Genomic DNA, 26,186 nt, shown 5'->3' with positions numbered 1-26,186 from the left:
TTCCGGGAAAGACCACTTCCCCCACCAAAAGCGCTGCTCGCTCTTGAGTTTACAGACAGACTATAACAGTCATTCTTTTCATGTACTATCTGTGATTGGAACAGGGGAGAGAGACACTATATGTTAGTACCACAAGTGTCCTTTGCCCCCACACCATCAGATTGCCTGTGGGGTACAGATACAGATGTAGTGGGGACTGTCGATGTTAGGTTTTCTCTGTGATACATTTCCAGTTCTGTAACTTCCTCTTTTGCATATTCATAATGCAACAAGAATCACTTCATTTCAATGATACAAACTAGCAGCAAAAGCCACACAGTCCAAAGCATTCAACCCCAAAGCCCCAACCTTAGTGCAGAGCACACAAGCACTGGAAAATGAAATCAACAATGTTTCTATCATCACAGTGAAGTTACACTACTGCAGTAATGCCAAGACTGCAAACAGCAACATGTAATGCAAGTGCTCTCTCAATGGTGCTCTTGACCTGCACTGAGCACCTGACACTTGGGAAATTATTAGTACTGCTACACACACGTGTCATCTTGCTATTTGATCATTTCTAAACAACAAATTGCTTAATACTACTTTCACTCGGTAAAATAATGACAGTATCAGACTGACAACCTGAGATTCACTCGACATGTCCCTAAGAAGAACTTTAATCTGTTATTGTTTCACAATATGAGAGTATTTGAGAAATCATCAAAAACAACAAATATTTTACTGACTCACCCACAAACTTCATTCCAGCAGACTCTAAGTCAGCAACATACTTAGGGTTTACTTCATATCGATGCCTGTGTCTTTCTTGAATGTGATCTTTCTTGCCATACAGTTGCCCTGCAATAACATTTGAAGTAAAAAGTAACAGTCTCATTCCTTTGAAATGCACAAAGTCAATTAATTCCATCTTGCAACTACTGCCTAATGAATACTGAAACTGTCACAAAAAGAATGAGTTTAAGGAAAAAGGTAAAGTACATAAGGAATTAAGTCAAACATCATGAAGGCTCATCAACACCTCCGAATGTGCTAGACAGTTGTCATGTACATGTAATCTCAATTCATTTCACATATTGAAATGTCACATTCAACTACCATACAGCATATATCAAACTCTGGAATCTAAAGAAATGAATCACTTTGAGAAACAATAAGTGGTAGTTCACTGTTCATTTGTAGACCCATAGCCTTGTTTCCTGCTTAAAATGTGTGAGACAAAATGGGTTAGTGAAGAACTTCACTAAAAAACCTACTTACTCCTTTCTTTACGCAATTGTTCTTGATGAGACTACATATATATGTTCTCTCTCTCTCTCTCTCTCTCTCTCTCTCTCTCTCCCCCCTCCCCTCCCCCTCTCCCTCTCTCTTTGCTGTTTATTTAATCAATTTGTTTTTCCAATACCACTTTAATATGATTTGCTAATAAACACACCCCATAACTTCATAACACTACTTTTGGTAAGTTCTCAATAAAGCTGCTACACACAAAAAAAGGAACAGTTTAACAGCAAACAAAGTCTGCATTATTACATTTCAGTGACTTTTATGCAAATGCATTACATAGACCTATTCTAAAAATAAACATTTACAAGTACCAATATTTACATATCTCAGTTATCTGTATTACTACGCAGCTATCCCAGAACAGGTTGCAAGTTGCTTGTCTAACAGCTTCTGTGAGCTACAAAAATTTGGTTCTCAACATTTCACATAAGTACCGACCAAATTTTTAAAAAATATAATGCTGTCATAATCTACTAGTGAAGAGTATTACAATTAGAAATTGTGTGTACCTTGAGACAATATAAGTGAATGTACATAAATACCCTGACTTTATTCAGCCAGTATTTGAGAATGAGAGCACTCTCAGACTCCAAAGAAACTTTGAACACGATTTCAAACCTTTTCTTAACTTTCTCGCACTCACATGCTTAATGCCAAATATTTAACATAGTAGCTCATTCGTAAAGTAATCACATGGTGATTGGAAGCAATACAAAATGTGAAATTTTTCAACATTTAGTACAGCTGTCTCATTGTAAGACAAAATAAAGGGGCAGGCAAAATTTAAAATAATAGTTATCTTCATGACTAGAATACAAAAAGCACTGTGTTAAAAATATGGTATAGTGACTTGTGCACTACACTCACTACAAATGTGGGAGTTGTGTTGCGAGAGCAACAAACCACAAGTAAGTAAATAATGACCTGTGTGTAAATGGGTCAGGATGACACTATCCTGTTACATGGGCAGGAGGAGGTAAGCCAGTGGCAGTTTGTGTAATCAACTAGATATTTCCAGCACTTCCAACCACTACTCCCCCCCCCCCCCCCCCCAATGAAGTATGGATACTACTTAAAAAAGTAAAAAAGACAACCTGTTCTCAAATGGCATTGTATCAAGCTGTGTTTCTTGAAGGCTTCTTTGTCTGCTATATTCCTATTTATGAAGATTAGCATACAATCACCAGAGAGTATAAATTTTGCTTCTTGTAAAACAGACAATGGTGCCCGATGTTCCTCAATAAGCATCCTGAACAGACTTACAGTCAACAAGAAAGCAAAAAGCCAATTAACTACCCTTTTCCTTCTGTTTTTCCCTGGGCCACAAGTCCACAGCCACGATAAATGATTAAACAGTGGTCATTGCTGCTTATGCGTCTACCTTCATTAAAATATATTTGAATATATTTTAATTACAGTGCAGCAAAACAGATAGAGGACTTTGTTTAGTTTTAAGGTGTACATATGATATACACAATTTCCTCTGGGAACAAGATAAGACCTATATGTGACACTGAAAAACATGAGACAGGGTAATGGGATATTTCTTAGTAAGTATATAATGAACTGACAAAATACCAAAACTTTAAACTCTTAACTACTTTCTTCTGTCATAAGGACTTCATTTTTTTTAACATTGCCATAACGGACAGTTTCTAAGAAAACCATTCCAAAAAAGTTATCACTGTTATCAACTCTCTTAAAAATAAATGTTCAATTGGTTACAATGCAAATAATCAAATGACATTCAGCTAAACTTTGATACAATATTCACACATAGAGCTTTGTTTTTACATACCGGCTTAATGTGTTTGAAATTCTGACTTCAAACTCTTGAAGGACTAGGAACACAGGACCGTACTTTTAGAGCAGATACTGTCTAAACTTATACATTCAGGAAGTGATAAAACACTGAAAACTGACAATGCTGCCATCTGCTGTAATTTACCATTAACATTTTCCCCCTGATGACTCATTTAACGTGCACACCATCAGCCAGCCCATTCTCCTTTCACACGGTACTATCTATATTCATTACTTATTTTCATGTCTCATGCACTTTTGTGTAGCTCTGTCACATTTGGTAACTCATCGAAGAGCTTGACATTCTGGATCAGGGTAGTGTGACAAAACAGTCTAAATTAGCACTGTCCAACTGCTGAGTCATCTCACCCACTAAAGAGTTTCTTCAGTTCCATACTACACGTTTTGGAGGTACAGATGGTTCAGATGGCTCTGAGCACTATGGGACTTAACTTCTAAGGTCATCAGTCCCCTAGAACTTAGAACTACTTAAACCTAAGGACATCACTCACATCCATGCCCGAGGCAGGATTCGAACCTGCGACTGTAGCGGTCGTGCGGTTCCAGACTGTAGCACCTAGAACCGCTCAGCAACCTCGGCTGGCGGAGGTACAGAGATCAAGTCTTTTACACAGCATCATCATCTCTCTTTACAAAAAGAGCGACTTTCGTGTGAGTGATCCATGCTCTGTCGTTACTTGTCTAATTTGAGCAAGTGAGTGTTCAGTAGTAGTGGACCTTATCTTCTTTGGCAAACTTTAGAACTACTTAAAAGCTTCAGCACAAATTAGATGAACTCAAAACATTCCCAAAACAACGTGGAAAAACATTCAACTCCAGTCAGACCCACGCTTCTCTGAGGAATCTTTGTGCAACTGGGGTGAGGTGTACGTCCCAGAGGTACCACCTCTTAACAATATCTCATTACTGACTTGATAGTCTGAGTTACTTTTCAGATATGATGTACGATTTTCAAATTTTTACAGGTTTTTTTAATGTAATAATCCTATTCATTATGAAAATTGTCCCTTGCAAGTCCTCGTTCTATGTTACAATTACTTTCTCCCCTCCTTTTCCTTTTGAATGCACTTGGTGACTTTTGACCCAACTTTTCTCTATTGACCTTTCATACAGATTTATTAACTTTCTTAGAATTTGCAAATTTTTTGGCTACAAAATGGGGCACGCCAAATACGTTGTTGCTTTTTCACCTTTCTTCACACATTTGCAAGCAATGGAATACAACATAACATATGATGCATCATATGTATTCCTGACCTTTTCTTTTTTTCCATAAACTTTTTCATATTGTTAAAGTCTGGGCGCATGGCATTTAATTAAGATGTGTAGATTCTTCGATACATATAACTAATAATTTGAAGATGTAACTACGATATTTGTATGTAGAACTCAACATAAAATAATAATGAACTACTAGTTCAGAGTAAAATTTGGAAACAGTAGCTCTGTAGAAGTTCCTGTCACTTAAATTAAGAAACTGCACATGTTTCTTCCAAAAATTTTCATCAAGCAGAGAAAAAGTAAGAACAGTAATGAAACCTCAGGAACTGGAAAGTAGTTTGCCTTGCATTAAGCCAGGGAAAATAGCTGCGAAAATCTTATACTCACTGATAACTGAATTGGTTTGTGCAAGGACAGTAATACGTTTCCCAAGCCTCATTGTTCCTCCCATTTGTCCAGTATTGTGTTCTGGCATATCAATCACAACAGGATGAGGAGTCTCTGGATCGATTTCGGTGGAATTAGCTTCCTGAAGTTGGAGATTGTGCCTAAGAGATGGTGAACAAATGTACATATCTTTTAGTATAACCATATGAGAGATGAATCTGCAGTTACATGAATTAATCAGGACATTCAGCACAGACGAGTTATTCATCAGTGACAAGAACTGTATTCTGATAACCATTTAGGCATAAAGAAGAAAAATACAATTTTACAAATGACTCATTTAATACTTGACAAGATTCTAAAATAATCACTGCAATTTTGCTATATCTAAACTTAGGAAGATAATAGTAATATGTAAGTGAAGCTGCAATTTGAATATTATGGAACAACAACTGGCCAATTTAAAATACATTTTAATAAAAAATATGTATAAAGGTAGCAGAATCTCACAATTTGCACACACTATTTTCTATATTTCATTTTTGCTCTGGTTAACTTAAAATTTATAAAGCAAGTAATAATGATGATGACGAAATAATAATAATAATAATAATAATAATAATAATAATAATAATCACATAACCACTTAAAAATTTCGACATGAGCTGTTCTACATGCAATGTGGAGTAGCATTTAGAGTGGCTGGCCAGCTGGCTAGCAAGCTGCCAGTCACCATTTAAGACTCAATAACCAAATATATTTATTGTTTAATATTTATCATTTGTAGAAGGTTCTTGAAACTTCTTATTTTTGTAATGATTGCATATTCTGGAATGTTTTGTGTTTGTATAAGGATTATCAAAAAAAGTTCCGCCTGAAGACCAAACAGTCTAGAATCAGTATGCCAATCAGGCGAAATTGCCATAAGCATTGATGCAATCAACCCACCGACGTACCAGGTTGAAGATAACATCTGGTAAAACAATTGTGTACTGCAGCATGAAGAAATCCAAAACTGCCTGTCGCCTATCTTCATCCAACAGGAACTGACGACACTCCAGGCCTTTTTTAATAAACCGAAAGTACGATAACTGCGTAGGGCTGGGGTTCAAATGTTTCCACCTCGATTTGGTGTAACTTCTACATTACGACATTTGCAGCATGAGAACATCTCTATCACAAAGCAGCAGCACCCCTTGTCACACCATTCCACAATGATGGTTTTCGACAAACAAGCTGCCCCATAGACATTCTTTATTATCTGATGGATAAAAAAGATGTCTATCCTTTGCCACACATTGGTGACATCCTTGACTGCTTGAAAGGCGCAAGATATTTCTCTGTTATGGACATGCAGACAGCAAATCAAGGGTGACAAGACTAACGGTGGAAAAAGACTGCCTTCGTAGCACCTGATGGCCTGTTAAGAGTTCAAAGTCAAGTCATTTGGACTATGAAATGTCCCAATCACATTCAATTGTATGAAGAACGACCTGCTGTCAGGGCTGTCAAAATTTATTAATGTAAGAACTATCTTGATTGTCAAATTCTAATGTAAGGAGATGCACAACACGTGTGGCATACAATTGGTGGAAAGTAAAGCAAACGAAACTGTCAACACACAGAGATAAAACTGGTGCATCTTAGCCATGGTCACAGCCAGGCTGATAACATATCTGTATGCAATTCCAGTAAATGCAGCCACATGGTGGAAAAGGTTGCAAGGCTGTCATGTTTGAGAATCATTTTCAGTGGACATTTCCAGAAATTACGAAGACCTTTGGTAGCATTAGGAGAAACCAACACTGCGAGAGAAACTCATTCAGAAGCCTCTGAAAAATCAGTGTATAGGCAATTAGTGCAATGGACCAAGTTACTCGCACTTTGAGTCCGTATCATGAAGCAATGATTCCCAGGAAGCAACTAGTCCAAAATGTAATTCTTTGCAAGTAATTGCTATAGAGTGACATTTCAATGCTGATGCAGTAAGAACTATGAGAACTCTGTACATAGCTGAGGGAGGACAATTGTTTCCGATAAGCACCTAGCCAGTTATCTCGAGTTTTCTGCCTGTTAAAAAGCAAGCTCCACAGTGTGCGTCTAGTAGCAGCTATGAGTAATAGTTGATATTTTTGTGTGTCAAAATATTGAAAGGTACAAAGACTGACTCACACTTGTCACCTATCGTGAACAATTGAGTGTGTCGCAACAACTAACAGCATTTTCTGTATTTCAGAACATAGAGAGGAACAAGTGCCTGCACTTATCTCCTAGTGTAAATAGTAAATCTGTGTGAGTCGCAACAACAGATAATTATTCTTTGCTGTGTATCAGAATAAAGACAGAAACAAGCACTACCTCACACTTGCCTCCTACTGTAGTTAAGAGTATCTGATAGTGTATTGTCAGAAAAAGTTGCAAGCAGAGCACTTATCTACGATAGCAAAACGTAGAATTCAGCAACTGGCAGTTGCTGGAAAGAACTAACATATAGAGTTTTACAGAGTATTTGTTGATGCGGAAAAATTCACATCCACTGTAAGACACACCTCGAAATTGGAAAACAGACTGTTGTTTTGCTGAATCTTTCAATTGTTTATATCTTTGTTCACTTCCGACAAAGCCAAGAGTTTCTCCTCTCTGTTCCTAAATCACCTGTGCTGAGACTTCAGCCTGCATTGTTGCCAATGTTCTGATTGTGCCATGCAGGCCACACCTTCACCCAAAGCTGGTGATAGAATCTGAGCTGTGATGCGACACTGACTCAACACCTTAAATGATAGAAGCATCTTTGCAGACATTTATTGCCTGACAACCATGTTTAAGTGTGTTCAAAGTGCAGGCTTCTGCCTCAATCCAAAAAGTGCCTCTTTGTCAACCAAGAAATAAAAACCTAGTTAATGGTGATGGAATAAAACCTGATAAAAAGAAAATAAGGGCATCACACATACACTGACTCCTCAGTATATCTATGATATGAGAAGTCTTCTCAGAATGTACTTGTACCACGGGCTATTCATAAAGGACTTCTATATCACGGCATGTCCCTTCCAATAACTACTGCAGGGATTCATTCAAGGAAGATCTTTCCTTGCCCTTAAAGAGGTGTATCATCATCTTCAGTCACAAGTATGACAAGAATGATGAGAAAGAACTTCACATGAATGCTCACAGTTATGGTATGCACAGTTGTAGTGCAGATTCAGGAAGGTCCCGGAAAGGTGACAGCTTCTGCTTGCAGAGTACTCTCCAATGCCAAGATGAACTGTTCTACAATCGAGAAAGAGTGCCTCGCAGTTGTCCAAGGCCATCAACAAGTCTTGGCTGTATTCATTTGGCATACAGTTCATCATTATGATGGATTGCCATTCTCTAGGCTAGCTCTCTAGCATCAAGGATCGGTCAGATCAACTTGCAAGAAGGGCACCGAGACTTAAGGAATACAAAATCGCGATAGTATACAAAAGCGCATGTCACTGCAAGAAGCCAACTGCCTTTCGAGGAATGCTTTGTTGGAACACAGCAGCACGGATGAAATCTCATCACTGCATTTAATGACACTGCTGCTTAACAGAGGGAAGATCGAGCACTGCTGCAAAACCATAGAAGCCTTGAAGAAGGGAGGAAGAAAGAAGCAAAGGAGAAACATAACATAGCATACGAGAAATTATGATCCAGAGGGGCAGAAATGGTTGCTCACCATCCTAGCTCATCTATGGCCAGCTATCCTGCAATATTTCCACGGTGCTCCCACATCTGATCACTTGGGATTGGTGAAGGCTCTAGAAAGAATCAGAAGCAAGTATCACTGGCCACATGACCCACTGTAAGGAATGCCAGTGACAGAAGTGCCACGATTGCCTCCAGCACATTTGATACCAATTTTACCTGAAGCAATGCCATTCCAGCAGACTGGAACTAACTGCTTGGAAAAGTTTCCAAAATTGGCAAATCAGAATCTAGGACAATAATCTGTGCTGACTACTCCTGCTATACTGTCACCAAATCTGTGTAAACTGCTTAAGCTATGGAAATTGCAAGGTTTCATTGTCATTTCGAAGCAAGGAGCACCTTGTGTGATGAACTAATTGTAAAAAAGTTTTCCAGTTGACGCTAGCATCAGCAGTAATCTTTGTGACATCTCGCAGGACGATAACTGCTTACCACCCACATCTGAATGGACTCACACAGAGTCCCTGGATGCCAAGGAGAAAAACAGAGTGCTATAATGCCGAGCGGCAAGTGAAATACAGACAGACTTTATATGGATTTTTACACCTGTGCAGAAATTAGAAGTATCATGAATGTTACTGAAACACTACGGCGAGCCGTATTGTATCCTTGCTGTTCATGTCAGTCGCAGACAACCCACAGTGCCCAAGACACTGACCTTGTGTATTTGAATTGTGTGCGTGTGCATGTTTGTTTTCCTATTTTGTCCGAAAGCTTATACAAATTAGCATTCTTTTTCATTGTGCCTGTCACTGACTCAACGTCTTCTCTACAAGGTGAGTAGGATGCTATGCTTCCTGTATTGTTCTTAAATTCATTCTTCTGTACTATTTCTTGAAAATTTTGGAGAATTTTGGAGAACTCATTATCATAAAAAAGAAAAAAAAATACTACACATTTTTTGTAGCAGCTCTTTTGAAGTAGAAATGAATGAAACCTTCCACTAAAATAAATAAATAAATGAAAGCATATGATCCAGTACAGATTCTCCTCATTTTGGTTGGAACTGAATGAAGCACTGCTGAATGAAGCAGTCTTTTTACGGTTTCTAAACCGTAAAAAGACTGCTCTGACAACAATCCAAGAGTACAAACCTCCATTCCACAACATTCCAGAGCTGTAAAAAAAGGTAAAGCTGTTGTCAAACTGAAGATTGGTTTGAACACTACAGCGCTTTAATGGGCAAGGTCATCTCGGAGGTGGTACACCACTGCCTTACTCTTGACGTTTCATCTTGCTTACCCAGTCAGTCACACGGGGAGCTACAGTTTAATGTGAACGCCGATGATGATTCTTGATATTATTCACTTTGACGAACATCTCCAGAAGAGAAAGAAGTGATCAATGACAGATTAAAATTCAAGGAATGACTGAATATTGAACATATGAGCTTTGTATTTGTAGCCTGGCAACGGCATTAACCAATGAAATGGTGTACAAGAGTCTAGAGTGATGGAGCCTGTTTGTCAAGTTACTTCCATACTTTTCTATGAATTCATAGGTGCAAATATGTTTAAACTATCTCAAATTTGTTACTCTCACTTAAAGCTACCCACCATCAAATTCTTTATTTCTATTCTGTGAATCATGAAAATTAAGCAACACATTTATCTTTCCATGAAGGGATTTACATACAGTCCTTAGCAACACATCTACATTGTGCCTTTTCTATTGGATTTCATTGTTTGAGTTTGCTGCTGGGTAAAGGAGCGTTCATGAAGCAAACGTATCTATAACTTCAAAAATAAATTTGTATTATTGGTTTTGCTGAACTAAACACAGCATATCAAATGCATAAAACAATCCAACAATCTGTACCTCTGATTCTAAAGAAATATTTGCAGTTAAAACAGTGATCTAAGTGGAGAAATTAATTTTAGTTATATGAGCTATACACCAATTTATCTTTCCATTACATTTTCTAAAACGAAAATGGTGATTTCATCTATACTCTAAAAAGTAACTTTACTACTGCTCGAACCCAAAAGGTACAGGGTGTCCATAATTAGAGTTCCAGTTTCAAAACACTGTAGAAAGAGAACCACAGCTCAGAACGACATCAAATATGAACATCATATTATTGACAGAGGGGGAAATGTCATGTAACAAAACAAATTTAATGAAAATTTGACCAACAGATGATGCCTCAGAATATGCACACCAACAGATGCCGAGTGCATGAGTGTTCCTCAGTTAGCATCCGAGGTGCCCAATGTGACTGTCTCCATGAAGGATCACATGAAGCTGGTAGAATCCGTGCAGGATACAGTGGCCAATGCACTGTGAACAATTTTCATCCAAAGCACTTTGAGAGTTAATTCTTTTGCTCAGAAGGAGAGGCTGATATAGTTTGCAGACTTTTGGCCAGTCAGAGACAACAGAATCGAGGTGCTCGCGCTGTAATATTTCTCAAATGATTTAGCAGAAACTATATGCATTACTTGCAACTTTATATGTCCGCTTCTTAATGATGTGCCCACCACTTCGGTCATAGTCATTATGATTTTGCATTTGGTGCATATTACAAAATATGTTGCTGTGTATGAAATTTAGCTAACATACTGAATTTTTATTTAGATTTAGGTGGAGGTCTCTATCCCAAATCTCAAGAAAATTGGTCTTATGTAGCACACTCATTTGTGATCATGTGTAACAGCAATAAAGCCAGAATGAAATATCCATAACATTCCTCATATTTCATGAATGAAATGAGATACTGAAACATGATTTTGGCAAATGATAGCATGCAAAGAGAAGAGTATTTCATCATATGGTTATTATGGATTGGTTGGATTGGATTGTTTACGGGAAGAGACCAAACAGCGAGGTCATCGGTCTCATCGGATTAGGGAAGGATGGGGAAGGAAGTCAGCCGTGCCCTTTCAAAGGAACCATCCCAGCATTTGCCTGGAGCGATTTAGGGAAATCACGGAAAACCTAAATCAGGATGGCCGGACGCGGGATTGAACCGTTGTCCTCCCGAATGCGAGTCCAGTGTGCTAGCACTGCGCCACCTCGCTCGGTGGTTATTATGCGGAGCGTCATTATCTACTCTGTTATTCCACTAACTACAATCTTTTTTGATGAAAGAATGTAGTTTTAAGAGCTGTCAATAACTTGGGAAATGAGAAATGCTGTGGGTTTTGAAACAACATAAGTGAAGGAATTACACAATTATTTTTGTACCGAAGATGCGCTTTTTCATCGGCTGTTGACCTTACTTGTCCTCAGGTCCTCACTTAATAAGCTTAATACATCACTGTTTCAGAATTCTCTTGCAATTGTGTTCTGGTCAACATATTAGTGAGGTGACACTGTGTAAACTCCGCTGTGTTTTGGTGGAAGTAGCAAATTCTAACATGCCAACAAGAGAAATCTAGGTTTTACTCAAAATTCATGACTCACGACACTTCTCTGAAAGTTATAAATGGTTATCAAGGCACGCGAAAATAAATAGCTACTGTTATTATATTTTCAGCGGAACTCATTTTAGGTACAAGCCAAAGCAGAGGTGACTGTGGATCCGTTTGAATGGTCATCAAGCAAATATAGGTGTGTACGGGCTCCACTTAATATTTACAAAAGATGTGAATGTAGGCTTCATTTTAAAATGGTACTTTCCCTCCAGTGCTCAGCATTTCCCGTAAACCGCCTGCCTGCCATCTCACTGTTACCGCCCTCTGCACACATGCCCTGCTGATTTTGCATCTACCAAGCACATTATTCAACACACACTCTAAAGCTCTTTTAGAAGGGAAGTGACTGTGCACTAGTGGCCCAGTAGAAGTTCCAGACATCAAATGTGTGAAAAAAGGCATTCGTCTGATGTCTTATAGTCTGTAGAAAATAACAAAATTTATAAAGACAGCTTCTTTGGAAGTGCTATGTGGCAGAGGGACTAAAGCAGTTGAGCTGACGTCTGTGGAAGATGTGGCCACAGATTGCAAGAGGGCTTGAGTGGCAGTTTGGAAACATGTAGTGCCTGAACATAGGACATGCCGGTGAGCACTGTGCATGGAATGTCCTGCATTGCTATCCACACAAAATTAGCCATGTTCAGACGTTGCTTTCTGTTGACCTGGCAGCAAGAAAAACATTCACTTTGGAATTTCTTGCTCACTTGGAAATGGACAATGACTGGCCATGGAATATTCTGTGGACAAACAAAGTCCATATCCATCTCCAACAACATATCAACATGCAGAATTGTAGAACATGGGCAATGGAAAATCCACATGCTCATCAACCGGTACCACTTCTTCTGCGAAGGTGACTGTGTGGTGCAAGTTGACGGCATTGATTTTCCTAGAGATGTAGTGTTTCGAATAGATCAGTTCTGCGGGTCCTGTTACCTGTACCACAACCAGTTAACACTATGACAGTCTTATGCACACCAACATCATTCCTACTCTTCAACAGTGCCAATGTCTGGGTAGGATCATTTATATGCAAGATGGCACTACTCCACACATTGCACAGCCAGTGAAGTGGCATTTCAGAAATGTTAGAATATCAGCCATCATTTCTCTACAGCCTAAGACATCCAGTTAACCTGATCTTAATCTATGTGGCTTCTGGCTATGGGGCTGTCTGAAATGTGTGTTCATGCCTCCACTTACGAACATAGCTGAACTGAAGATGCGCTCTGTGCAACGCGTTCCGAATGTGATCCCTGAGACTCTCCGATCTGTTGTAGAACATGTTGTTTCTCGATTCCAACTTCTGGCAGAAAACGGTGGACAGCATGTTGAGAATGTCTTGCATCAGTCTCACAACAATCAAAAAGCGATGTCATTTTGCTTTTAGGCAGTTTTTGGCCTCAGGACAATTAAAAACCAATTTTTCCCAACCAACATGGTACAACCACATGGGATGGGCTTACCAAACCAACAGTGCCACAGCTGCCGACTGCAGAAATTGTACTATCAGGCGCACTGAAAAATGCAGTTAGTGTAACGTGGAAACTCAAACCATAGCCATCTGCCATTTGTAGCCAAACCTATTTACATTAAGACACTAGCAGCACCATCAACCAGTAAATTTTTTGTTTAGTTTTTTTTGTTTCATTGCATTTCCACCTACATCAATAATATGCTAGTAATTAAAATTTGACCTCATTGCGAGGATTGATTCTCTGTCTACGGTGTTTTGAAACTGGAACTTTAATTACAGACACCCTGTACTTTGAATATTGGTAGGATACCAACCTAAATAGTAGACAAAAAGAAAAAGATACTAAATGCATAGTAAAGGTCTTGGGTACTTCTCCAAGAAATTGGAAGAAGTATATGTTCCATAATACAAAGAGAATACTTAAAAAGAGAATGCTAAACAGATAAATAAAGACTACAACAAAGAAAAAAAAACGTGGTACCTTGCAAATTCAATGACTGCTGCCTGCAGGCCCAAGCAGATGCCAAGGAAAGGTTTTGCACTTTCACGACACCACTTACACGCTGCAATCTTGCCTTCCATTCCACGTTTGCCAAAACCTCCAGGCACTATCACACCACTGAAAATGATGCACAGATAGTTTTTCAAACTTATAATTTTAACATCATTACTGTAAATTGGAAGATACATGTCAGAAACAAAATGCACTGAGTTTACGTACCTGTCAATATGAGAGTGAACATTTTTTTAATTCCGAAGATTGTAATGGCAAGTCCTTATATGAATGTATGCAATGGAAGAAGCTAAGGTAAAACCTCACTCTATAACTGAGATGTGGAGTGACTGTCAGGCATATAAACAAGCAGCTCAAGCACAGGAAAGGAATGCAGCACCAGTAAACTCCCTGTGACACAGGGGCAGAGGAAGGGGGGAGAGGGGGGGGGGGAATTGCACACCACACACAATGATGAGGAGAGTGCCGAGGTAGAGGATGAGGGATACTGTCGGAAGGATGATTTAAGTGTAGAATGAATCAAGCAAGAACCTTGGCAACATGGATGGAGCTAGCAGCTGGATCGGACTAGGGGAGATTAAGGCCAGGAGGTTTGGAGAGCCAAAGGACGTGTTGTACAAGGCTATAATCAGAGTGGGAAAGAGTGAATATCTATCAGATAAGCACAAAGACAAACAGACATCTTCAGGAGGAATTAAACAACTCTTCACACACAGAAACTGTATCAAAACACTATTTATTACACTGCACCTTGTCCTTTTTTTTACAACATAAATACAAATCCTTTAGCACTCTGGCTGCCTGTGTACTTGCAAATTATTCCATTATATGTTTGCACTCCAATCACAATAACCATTCAACAAGCTAGCCACTACTCTACTACTACTCCAAGATTACAACAAAGCAAAGATAATATACCATAAGGCAAGGTTACCTCCTGCAGATAATAAAATTAGAATCATAAACAAGTATTATAAATTAACTTCTTTCAGAAGCACTTTACACTAGTATGGTCACAGACAGCTCTAATTGCATAGTACTAACACGACCCTGTTCAGGGTTTATGATTTTGCTAATACTCTCTCATTTCCTTTGTTGTTTGATTTTGGTTCTTCTTATTTTATGTTTTTATAATTTTGGGTTTTTCAGTTAAGATACCAAGATGGGCAGGTCACAGGACTCTCATGAGGTAGCCCATGCAGTCTTGACAAATAGCAGCTGTTGGCATGACACGAGTGTTGGAGGTTGCCGTTACCTCTCGTTGTGCTTGACCTGAGAGCTGTTAGTAGCGGCATTCCCAACATGTGCTGAGACGTGGCCAGCTGACACCACCTGTGGCTTCTGCAGTCAGTCAGGAGACCTGGCCCTGCACCTGCACAGTGTTGCCTTGTGTAATTGGCTGAGCTCGCTGCTGAGTGGAAGGGAGTGCCTCTGCAGTGCCCTCTGGATCTTCTGTTGGTTTTGATGTGTTGTCAACTTGAAGTGAAACAAACTGGGCCTAAGTGACCTCTCTTAACACAGTCATGCACACTTTTAAAGTATTTATGAACACATCTGTATTCAGTATTCTAGCTGTTGCTACAACATAATGAGGCTCGCAGTCTGCCCTTTCTGCTAATCCATTAATCTCTGTAAAATATGTTCCTCTCTTTTTTCAAGGCATACATGATGTTTTAAAAACAGTTTTGAGTCCTCTGTCTCATTTGGTTTTCCTGCCTCATCCATGATTTCTCCTCCATTCTTCTCCGTACCCTTTCTCTGTGCACTTTCCTTTAATGGTATTTTGGTCAGTTTGGTAACTTTTCTGTCATATTCTGCGCAGTTTCCTCTTCTTTAATAAGGTTATCTTCCTCTTGAAGATGCTGTATCAAACTGCAGTATGTTGCATAATCTATTTGTGCCTGCTCCCCACAGTCTTCTTCTACCATACAGAAGTATATCTATTTCAACACACATACTTCGCAAGCCACTGTATGGTGCTTGGTAGAGGGTACCTTGCACTACTATTAGTCATTTACTTTCTTATTCCATGTGGAACTGGAGCAAGGAAAAAATTACTCTATATGCCTGCACAGAAGCCCTAATTTCTCTTATGTTCATGGTCCTTACGCAAAATGTATACTGGCTGCAGTAGAAACATTCTGCACTCAGCTTCAAATGCTGGTTCTTTAAATTTTCTTAATACTGTATTCCGAAAAGAAGGTTGGTTTTCTCTCCATGGATTTCGATTTGAGTTCGTGAAGCATCTTCATAACAGTTGCATTATGAGCAAACCTACTGGTAACAAATCTAGCAGCCCGCCAGTGAAATGCTTTGATGTCTTCGTGTAATCTGACCTAGTGGATGTCCTAAACACTTGAGCAATACTCAAGAATGGGTTGCTCTAGTGTTCTACAGTCTCCTTTACATAAGAAACATTCTTGAGTAGTGTTCAAGTGTTTAAGACCTCCACTACGTCAGGTTATAGGAAGACGTCAAAGCAGTTCACTGCTGGATTTGTTACTGGTACATTTGCCCATCACTTCTCCCAACCAAAGTTGACGATCTTCCCTACTACTGCCTTACCTGCTCTTTCCACTTCATATCGTTTTGAAACATTAAACTACACATTTCACTGATGTGACAATATTAAGCAGCACACTACCAATGCTGTAATTGAGCATCATACATATAAGAATGTTTTTCTTACTCATCTGCACAAACTTACATTTTTCTACACTTAAAGAAAGTTGGCGTTCTTCACAACAATTAGAAATGATGGCAGTTATCTAGAATCTTCCTACAGTCACTCAATTCCCACACACAACAGCACCATCAGCCAAGAGTGGCAGATTGCTGCTCACCCATCTGTCAGCTCATTTATGTATATAGAGAACAAGATCAGTCCTTATGTGCAAAGAGAATAAGTGGTCTTACCATATTTCCTTGGAGCACTCCAGACACCACCATCATCTCGTCTGATGAACACTCACTGCTGATAACAACATAATAGGTTCTATTACTTACAAAATTTTCGAGCCATTCACATATCTGGGAACCTATTCCACATGCTTGTACTTTCATTAACAGTCTGCAGTGGAGCACCATGTCAAACGCTTTCTAGAAATCTAAAAACATGGACTCTGCCTGCTGCTGTTCATATAAATGCTTCCTTATTCTCTATCATTTTCTTTTTAGATGTAATCATCTGCTCCTTTTCACCCTTCCACGTCTTCATGGCATCCACGTCTTCATGGCATCTTCCCTATAGTTAACCTCCACTTGGTGTTCAGTCATTCTATCTGCTTCTAATATGCCATACATACAAACATGGTGCTACTAAACTCTCCATAATATAATGTTATCCTTGTATTTTAGCTACACTTTTATCCACTGGCTGTACATTGCTCTTTTCTTTTGGCACTTTACTTTGCCTAGATCGGTATTCACTCCGATTTTTTTCACTCGTACCCGTAGTTGCTTCAGTTTGGTCTTTTTTTCATAAGCCTGGGTCCAATTTCGGAGTTCCTACTTAATCATCAGCTTCCAAATCCTCTTGTCTGACTGTCTTTTCCAAATTCGTGAGATGATGGCCATAAAAATGATCTACATTCTTTTTTAAATTTTCTCCATTGTTCTTCTATAGTTTCTTCCTCTTTTCTTACCTACGATGCTGCCTTTTCGTTTTATAAATCTTTTCTTATCCATTGCCTTTCCTTCTCTTTCTTCTCTTTGTATTCCCATTCTTGCCAAAATTTCTGCCACCATTCTTCAAAATTGAGTTCACTGCACTTCTTGCTTGTTTCAGCCGCAATGAGTAGTTTCATACTAGTTCACCCTCAACAATTTGAATAAACACCTAAAGTACAGTTCTAACACAGCTGAACAAAGTTCACTCTGGATCGTCACCTGTATTTCACAATCCAAAAATAATACAGTTTCAATCAAACATTTTATTCCAATACTTCTTAGTAAAACTGCAATTTTGTTTCCTATGAACTTACTTCTTGTAGTCTTTAACTGCTGCTGCTGCTGTTGTTGTTTCCTCCTCTTTGATGCTGAAGGCTGCTCAATCACAATCTCATGTTTCTTCCATTGTTTAAATCGTGTGAAAACAATTCATTTATTCAGTTCACCATTTGTTAAACACTGCCCCATTCCAGCTGTGTGGCCTGCAACACCTTCCCCTCCACATGATAATGGGGATCCACTTGCCTGTTGTAGGCACATGCCTCCAGCACTTTTATGATGCCAATTTTAACGGCTCTCTCAGTTTATCCTCCCAACTTTGTTCCTCACCGAGAATTTCCCGGTAATGGCAAGCACTTTTAAGGCTCTAATTGTTGAGGGAACAATAAACACCAGTATAATAAACACAAAGTCAGAAAATATACCAATCATTAGAAGGAATTAAATAATTCTTCACATGCAGCACCTGCATCAAAACACTATTTATAATAATATAACTTGCTCTTTATCACAATATAAATACAAACACTTCAACATTCTGACTATTCGTATACTTCCAGACCGTTTTATTGTATCTGGCACTCCAGCTGCAACAATCATTCGGCGTGCTAGCCACTATTTGACTCTGCTACTCAAAGATTGCACGAGGAAAAAGATGTCACCATAAGTCAACAATACCTTTTGGTTGCAAGTATATTTCCCATCTCTGTAATTCAGAACAGCTGATGTTTGTGGCAAGGATGCAAATGATACGAGTTGTGAAGCAGCCACTCAAATGAAATATGCTGTGTTCACAGTGTGTTCAAACTGTGCTGAAGAGCGTGATGCTTGCCCATCTAGTGATGGAGTTGGCCGTTCACTGAGATGCTACAGTTCGGTAGTTAAGCCCACTCTCTTATTCCACATGTTTTCTGTCTCTCCCTCCCATCTTATTGTTGTGCGGGTTGTGTGGGGAGAGGGGGGTGGGGGAGGGGGGCAGAAAGGAAGTATCTGGAAGCTTAGCCACAGTTTTGGTCTTGTTTATGTACCAATCAATCACTCAAAGCCTCAGCAATTCAGTGAGTTCTTACCTTAGCTCCTTCCATTATTAATTTCCAACACTGGACTGAAAGAAAAATTTTTCAAAGTTGGTTCTTTCAGAAACCTTATTACGAAATTATGGATGGTTTAGTCTTCAATACTGTTTTTCATCATTATGAAATGTCTGCCTTTTTAAGCTCTATGAAATTCTAAATTTACCACTTTTTGACAGTAATACTGATGTATATTTGAATTTAATTAAAAATCTGTGCCAACCCAGCTCAACAAAAATGGCATAGCACTTAAATTATTTTACTGACATGAAATATCAAATAAATTAAGCAGTCTTTTATGTAGTTTTTATAGTGGTTGGCATCTCTAAATACTTTCACAAACAGATAGATTATTTTTGTAAAGCTTCTTGGAGACACTTCCAATCAGGCAACTGCAATAAATTCTGTTCTCTGGAAATATATGAAATAATTCAACTTTTAATGTATGTGCACTGAAAACATAGGTGGGCAAGCACACAGCCTACTTCCTACCATTCACTTTTGGCAGCACTTCCTCTTGCCTTAGAGAAATCAGCGATAGAATTATTGGTAACAACAATCGGAACAATCAGTACAAGACCCATTCATTAACACAGTTACTGTAATCTGATTAACATTACTTGGTAGTTGACATCTGTCACTTGCCGCTACAATGTTGCCACGTCAGCTGCTGCCTGGTTAAAGGTGATATTCAAACACAGCGGGGGCAGTGCTAAAGTGCCGTTACATACAATATGGAATAATGTTTGAAGCCACTGCGATCAGCTATGAGGGTAAAGCTAGGTGCTCTGTTCACAGTTGATTTTTAGTGACCAACGAGGGAATTGAGGCAGACGTGTCTTGTAGCCCTGAATTTACACTTGTGTCCTAGCCTAACCACAACCTCCTGATGTGCAGTGTATCCAGGAATTGACAGTCAACAACCTGTTGCAGAACCATTATTCACACTAACTTCATTCATGGTGATTAAAGATGTTCTCTACCAGCAAACTCGAGCCACAAAAATGTCAGTTTCAGCACTAAGAGGGAACTGTAGTTTCTAGCTTTCATTAGTTATCCTCCACTCGCTACATGCGCTACCAACTGCTAAGTACCCTGGTTGGCCTTTGTTACAAGTTACAGGCGACAAACATATTCCAAATGAAAAAAAGAATGATAGGAAGAAAAACCAGTTGCAATGACAATTAGGTACCTTCAAAATATTTGGCCTCACACAATGGCGTGTGAAGCTGATCTACTGTAGGCCGATCTCTGTAATGATGATAATTTAAAAAAAGAATGATAGGAAGAGAAACCAGTTGGAATGACATTTAGGTACCTTCAAAATATTTGGCCTCACACAGGTCGATGAAATAGGCCAGCTGAAAGTGAACTGACAATTTGTTGTCACAGTCTGGCTATGTTGAACAGTTCAAGCATGACGATGAGCACTCCGATTGGAGTAAACCAGCTTCAATGCGTGAAGTGTCAACTAACAAGTAATTTTAATCGGACTATAGTTACCTCACTATTTTTATGCATATCTATGTACTTTTTACAGAATAAACATAAAAACTGAATAATAAAATCAGACCTTTTTCTGGCCAACTAGCAAAGATCAAATAACAAGATATGCTAAACTTAAACTCCAACAGTCCAGTTACATTAATGAAACCGTCACCTATGTTGGACGTAAACGTTCAACAACCACTCGCAGATGGTAGGTGGCAGCAGCAGCATTGGAGAGTATATAAAGTGTGTCTGGGATGAGGTAGGAGGGAGAGGGAGGTGGGGGTGGGGTGAACACTGCAGTCATTGTCACAATGCAGAATTGGAGCAATTTATCTGATGTCCAGAAGGGCATGACCACTGGTTTTCAGGCCACGGTTGGAAATATTTCAGAAACAGCCAGATTTGTAATCTTGTTTGCATGCTGCTGTCATTAAAGTATACCATGCATGGCAAAATGGCACTACCAAAAACCATTACCAAGGCAACTATTGTGCATCACAGGCAATAGATGACGGGTGAACAATAGATGCGAAAATGTGTATGGACAAATAGACATGCACCAGTTGAGCAACTGACCACCCATATTAACCAAGAGGCCACCAACAATAACTCTTCAACAAACATCCAGCAACAGTTGCTGCATATTGGCCTCTGCAGCAGGCACCTGGTTCACGCACCCTTGCTGACTGCTGTTCATCAGCAACCAAGCCTAGAATTTGCATGTCAAAGCTGTAACATGACATCCACTGATGGGTGGTAGGTGGCCTTTTCAGATTAATCACACTTTATGCCCCATCAGAAAGATGGCAGTTGGCATGTCTGGCATGAAACATCTGGAAGCAAACACTCTGCAACAATTGTCAGAAGGGTCCAGGTCAAGAGGAGAGAGTGTTATGATCTGGGAAATGTTTTCGTGGCATCATATGAGTGATCTCATCATTCTCGAAGGCACAATGGATCAATACACGAATGAACCTATCCACATGCAGTTTGTGCTTCCTCAACACAATGGCATCTACCAGCAGGACAATGCAAAATGTCACACAGCTCACAGCGTATGCTCGTGGTTCGAAGAGTACCAGCATGAGTTTACCATACTCCCCACATTTAAACCCAATTGGGAATCTGTGGGACCACCTTGAAAATGCCATCACGCCATGGACCAACTGAGAAACCTGGTGCAAATGGCCACGACACTGGCGTCAGCATGGCATCATAACCCCGTCAGTACCTTCCAGAACCTCACTGACACTCTTCCTGCATGTCTCACAGCAGCCCATGCTGCAAAAAGTGGTTATTCAGGCTTTTGACAGGTGGTTACATTAATATGACTGGACAGAGTAGTAACATTACATGCACTTAATTCCTATGCTGAAAATTAAAGTGCACTTTTCCTTATGCCTGGGTGGTTACAAGGAAACACTTTAACATGCTCCTGATAAAGGTAATCTGAGGTAAGTATGAAGTTCAGTATCCCCTGCCCCATCCTCCCAAATATTGTTTGCAACAACATATACTCTGTTTATTAGAACAATTATTCAATGTAAAACAATCTTTTAAAATTAAATAATACTGTCTCAATTAACAGACCACAAAAGGACCAATAAACGACACATTCCAGTAATTTTACTATATACTTAATGCTGTTCCGTACTGTTCTTTATGGCAAGGACTTACTCGCTCTCACACAATTGGTGCCAAGATTCATGATACTTCACTGGCTCACTGGCTTTAGTAGCTTCTTCTAAATTTGCTGCTTCAATGTACTGAAAAAGAAGTTGCAAAAATATGATTCTTATGCTTTAAAGAGAAATTAATGCAATTACAATTTTCTAATGTTTTTATATTGTCATGTTTGATGCCAATAACTGATGATGATATTATTATGATGATTACGATGACGACAAATTTACGAAAGCACAGGTAAAAGCATTCAACTTCACTTTCATTCATTTCCTTCCTTCAGTAGTTCATTAAAATGCATGAATGGTAAATGAAGGGTAATATTTATTAACAATGTTAATTAAGTCCAAAATTAACCAAAACACCATTTACAAAACTGGATTATGTTACATGCATATAAGCTTCTAGTCATTATGAACAATATATGTAATGAGTCACATTTTGAAAAGTTTAATACGGCTTACAGCCAACAAAAATCTTAGCGATATGATCCTCTATTGTACTCTTCTTTTTATCCACCGTTTCAGTAAAGCTCAGGTAGATGATAGTAAATTCTGACGTCATGTGACACAAACTCTTATGGGGCGGGGAAGTTTAATATTGTTTTTGAAAAATCCTTATTTGGCATTATGGCACATCATCAAAACTACCATTTTCAGTCAAACAACAGACCATCCTCTGGCATCTGTAAGCCACAAAAAGACCATAATTATGCACAATGATCACAAACCTAAAACAATAATCATTACCCACAAAACATTCGTCACATTTACCTATATTAATGGACAAAGACGGTAATTACAGGCCATGCATCCACTTATGACCTTTTGCATCTTCCTCAATGTTAATAAGAATATTATCCATATCAAAATTGTGCACAGCAGTAAAGTACTCTGTATCATGCAACTTGTTAACAGGATGTAGCATAAAGACGAGTCTCTTGTATCACAAAAAGTGTCAAGCCTATTCTGTAAGTACAGGTTATGCTATTTAAGTTATACGTGCTCACTGTGCCGAATTACAGTCTTTTTCATAGCATACAGATACCTGACAATTGGGTGCTGTTTGAATGAAATTTGTAGTTTCAAGAAAGTGACATATAGATATATAGTCAAATTGTGATTATTCAAACACATTTAAAAGATGTACATCACCATCTCCTTAAAATAACAATTTTTGCCAGGAATTTGATGAAGCTTAGAAACTATTACACAAGAGTAATAACAGAATATCTATTGTGTAACTATATCCTCAATTAAATGCATTATGTAATGGAACTAAACTGTGTGTTTACTTTTTAACCATACATAAATAGTATTAGAGATTTTTTTTTAAATTTCTAATTAGATATAGGCAATGTACTCTGAATAATTCTCTGTCTTCAGGTCATTCTCTTTCCACAGCACTTCCATTTATTTTCAGTGCTAATTACTGATCGTTCTTAGTTAATTCTATGCTTTCTGCCAATTTTCTTACTGCCACTGTCTTGTTCTAACTGGTTTCTTCAAACTCGTCTATTACCAGCACATACATTTCATTTATCTTCTTGTTACACTATACAACCCTTTTTTTTCAGCCCAGCCTCAAAAATATTTATGACCCCTCACTTCAGGATATTACACAATAACAAGTCACCACTCTCCCGTAAGTGTCTAAATAACATCTCTGTAATTCGACTTTTTACTGTAACTACATATTACATATTCTATACATGACTAAGCATTTAGCATTTGATTCCATAAATTTTCTAACAAGTTCCTTTGTTTCCCCAGTAAATTTAGCTTCCAAAGGGCAAAATCTTCAAGATAAATACAGTTTTAACTCATTCCTTTCTCAGCAGTTTCATTTGCCCTTACAGACTAACTTCACTCAGGCAACTGTGGAATATTAATTTTTCTCCCGTCAAATTCAAAATTTTAATGTTCCTTTCTCATACCAAAGTCTTACATACAAATTTCATTTTCAAAAATTTACTTACTTTCACTCTGAGATGATATCCAGCACAAACAGCTGCATGCTGTAGGGCCTTAGTTACTGATGCATAAGAGTCCTCCAACTTCGTGTATTTGCCAACAAGAGCAATTGTCACATCTTTACGGAGTGTGTCTACCCTGTAAGTTAATAAGATTTATTGTCCGATTATAAGTCTTTAAGAAGATTCTGTATCATCCTGGGATAAGATACCTATCAAAAGCTAAAGATTTTAGACACGAAATTTTCTGCCCACAAAATGTATTATTTTTTGTATGTATCCTGATAATGCTCCCAACAGCTTCGATCTTTCAAGGTGTACTTTATCATTCTAGTATTGATCACCTCCCTTGCAACTTAAATTAGTTGCCATGAACTGAAAGTGTGTGTTAACAAGTATCAGTGTGGCTACTCAAACCAGAAAAAAAGATAAATCCCTAAGAATTCCAGGCGTGGGGGAGGAAGATGGTGTCAGGAGATACTGACAAATTAATGGTGAGCAAGCATGGACGGCATACAGCAATAATGACTTTTCTTTCCTCTCAGTTGACGCATACTAGCCACAAGCGGTAGTTTAAACATTTAACATAAAACCCTGTGTTATCTTGTTTTTATTATTTTGACTCAAGTTTAAAATCCTTAGTATACTAGGGAAACTTAAAAAACAGTATCCCACTTATATCCATTTCATCATTGATAGTTACCTGTTCGACCACTAGATAGTATCTGGTACGAGATTTGTGGCTTGGCCGTCGTGTTTTGGTTGAGGTGGTTCCCAATAGATATCATATTTATGTGTGCAGCTTTGTAAACTAAACAAAAAACAGACACTTTCTGACTCTCTCCTATATTGTTGTTTAGGCAGTGCTTTGTAAAGAGGATTATTATAATGACCCCGAGTTTGACACTGAAATTAGCAGCTCAGAAAATGAAGTGTGTGATGTTACTTCATTAGAGAGAAAGTGATGACTGACTGTCAGATGAGTGACAATTTATCACCAGTGGCACGAGATAAAATACATCCATTGTGCCCCAGCCAGCTCCTTCAAGATTTATGTTCACAGGAAACTTGTGAAATGGATTGTTAGACTTCACAGCTACACACAAACTAAAAAATGACTTCAAGTTTCAGGATATTTTAGTCAAGTACACTCGGGATTTTATTATTGGTGATTTTCAAAATTGTTGCAGCTCATTATTTTGAGCTTTAAAAGCAGTTTTATATGTTTATATGTTATGTTGTCATTCATTATAGGATTTTCCAATAATAAAAAAGTATTATTTTTTGGAACACAATTTGAAGAGAGAGAGAGAGAGAGAGAGAGAGAGAGAGAGAGAGAGAGAGAGAGAGAGAGAGAGATATGGTAATTAAGGGATTAACCAATTTACTTCAACCAATAACTTACACTGAATATTATTCATATAATTAACACACTTTAAAATATTAAGTATTTTAGTTTGTGATTTATAAAACTCAACATAAAATTAAATTTCAATACTAGGTTAAAAATGCGCAATTCCCTGAGATTTTTTGAAATTCCTGAAGTTCCCTGTGATTTCCCTCATTTTTCCAGGTAAAAGTTAATTCCCAAGAATTCCACATTTTCCAGAAGAATTGAGACCCTGAGTATTCTCTTTTGGGAGACTAAGCAGACATGGCTCTGTGCTGTATCCAGAAGTGCTTTAATACAGTTTTATTTCTCCTCTTCTGTTAGTCAATACCTGGCACAAATTAAAGCAGACATAAGAGTATGCAACAGGACGCTACAGATTTAATGCGATTTAGTGCCTCTGGATTTTCCAATAATAAAAAAGTATTATTTTTTGGAACACAATTTGGAGAGAGACTCAATGAAAATGTCGTGTGTCCAAAAACACAATGTATTATTAACAAAGGCTGTACCGTAAATCATGGTAACACTGCTTTGTAGGTAACATGATACAGGGGAATAAGAGACTAAAAGTGAAGCACATATCAAGCAACTGAGGAGGTCAAAAGTTTATAACTTTTTTAAACATGAATCAGTTGATATTTTGAAAGCACAATAACTGACAGCAGATGCATGTAGTGTCAATAAGAGAACAAACTTTTTCGGAAGAAGGCCTTTTTTTATCTGATAGCTTCAAAGTTTAGCCTATCTGCGTCTCAACAATTTCTC

General features: G+C 38.4%; 1 protein-coding gene across 1 annotated transcript in view; it reads right to left on the bottom strand.

The window, feature by feature from the left end:
- LOC126236660 (CTP synthase) overlaps positions 1 to 26,186 on the bottom strand; it is a 78,192-nt gene that overhangs the window by 14,111 nt on the left and 37,895 nt on the right. Inside the window, exons 7-11 of the mRNA XM_049946129.1 lie at positions 24,035 to 24,167; positions 22,051 to 22,139; positions 13,829 to 13,966; positions 4,723 to 4,883; positions 736 to 843 (exon numbers count right to left, since the gene is read on the bottom strand). Of these exons, the coding sequence (XP_049802086.1) occupies positions 736 to 843; positions 4,723 to 4,883; positions 13,829 to 13,966; positions 22,051 to 22,139; positions 24,035 to 24,167 (629 nt within the window). The remainder of the gene's footprint in view (positions 1 to 735; positions 844 to 4,722; positions 4,884 to 13,828; positions 13,967 to 22,050; positions 22,140 to 24,034; positions 24,168 to 26,186) is intronic.

This window comes from Schistocerca nitens, chromosome 2, assembly GCF_023898315.1.
Source record: "Schistocerca nitens isolate TAMUIC-IGC-003100 chromosome 2, iqSchNite1.1, whole genome shotgun sequence".
Lineage (NCBI taxonomy): Eukaryota > Metazoa > Arthropoda > Insecta > Orthoptera > Acrididae > Schistocerca > Schistocerca nitens.
This window is presented reverse-complemented; position numbering and strand designations above follow the sequence as displayed.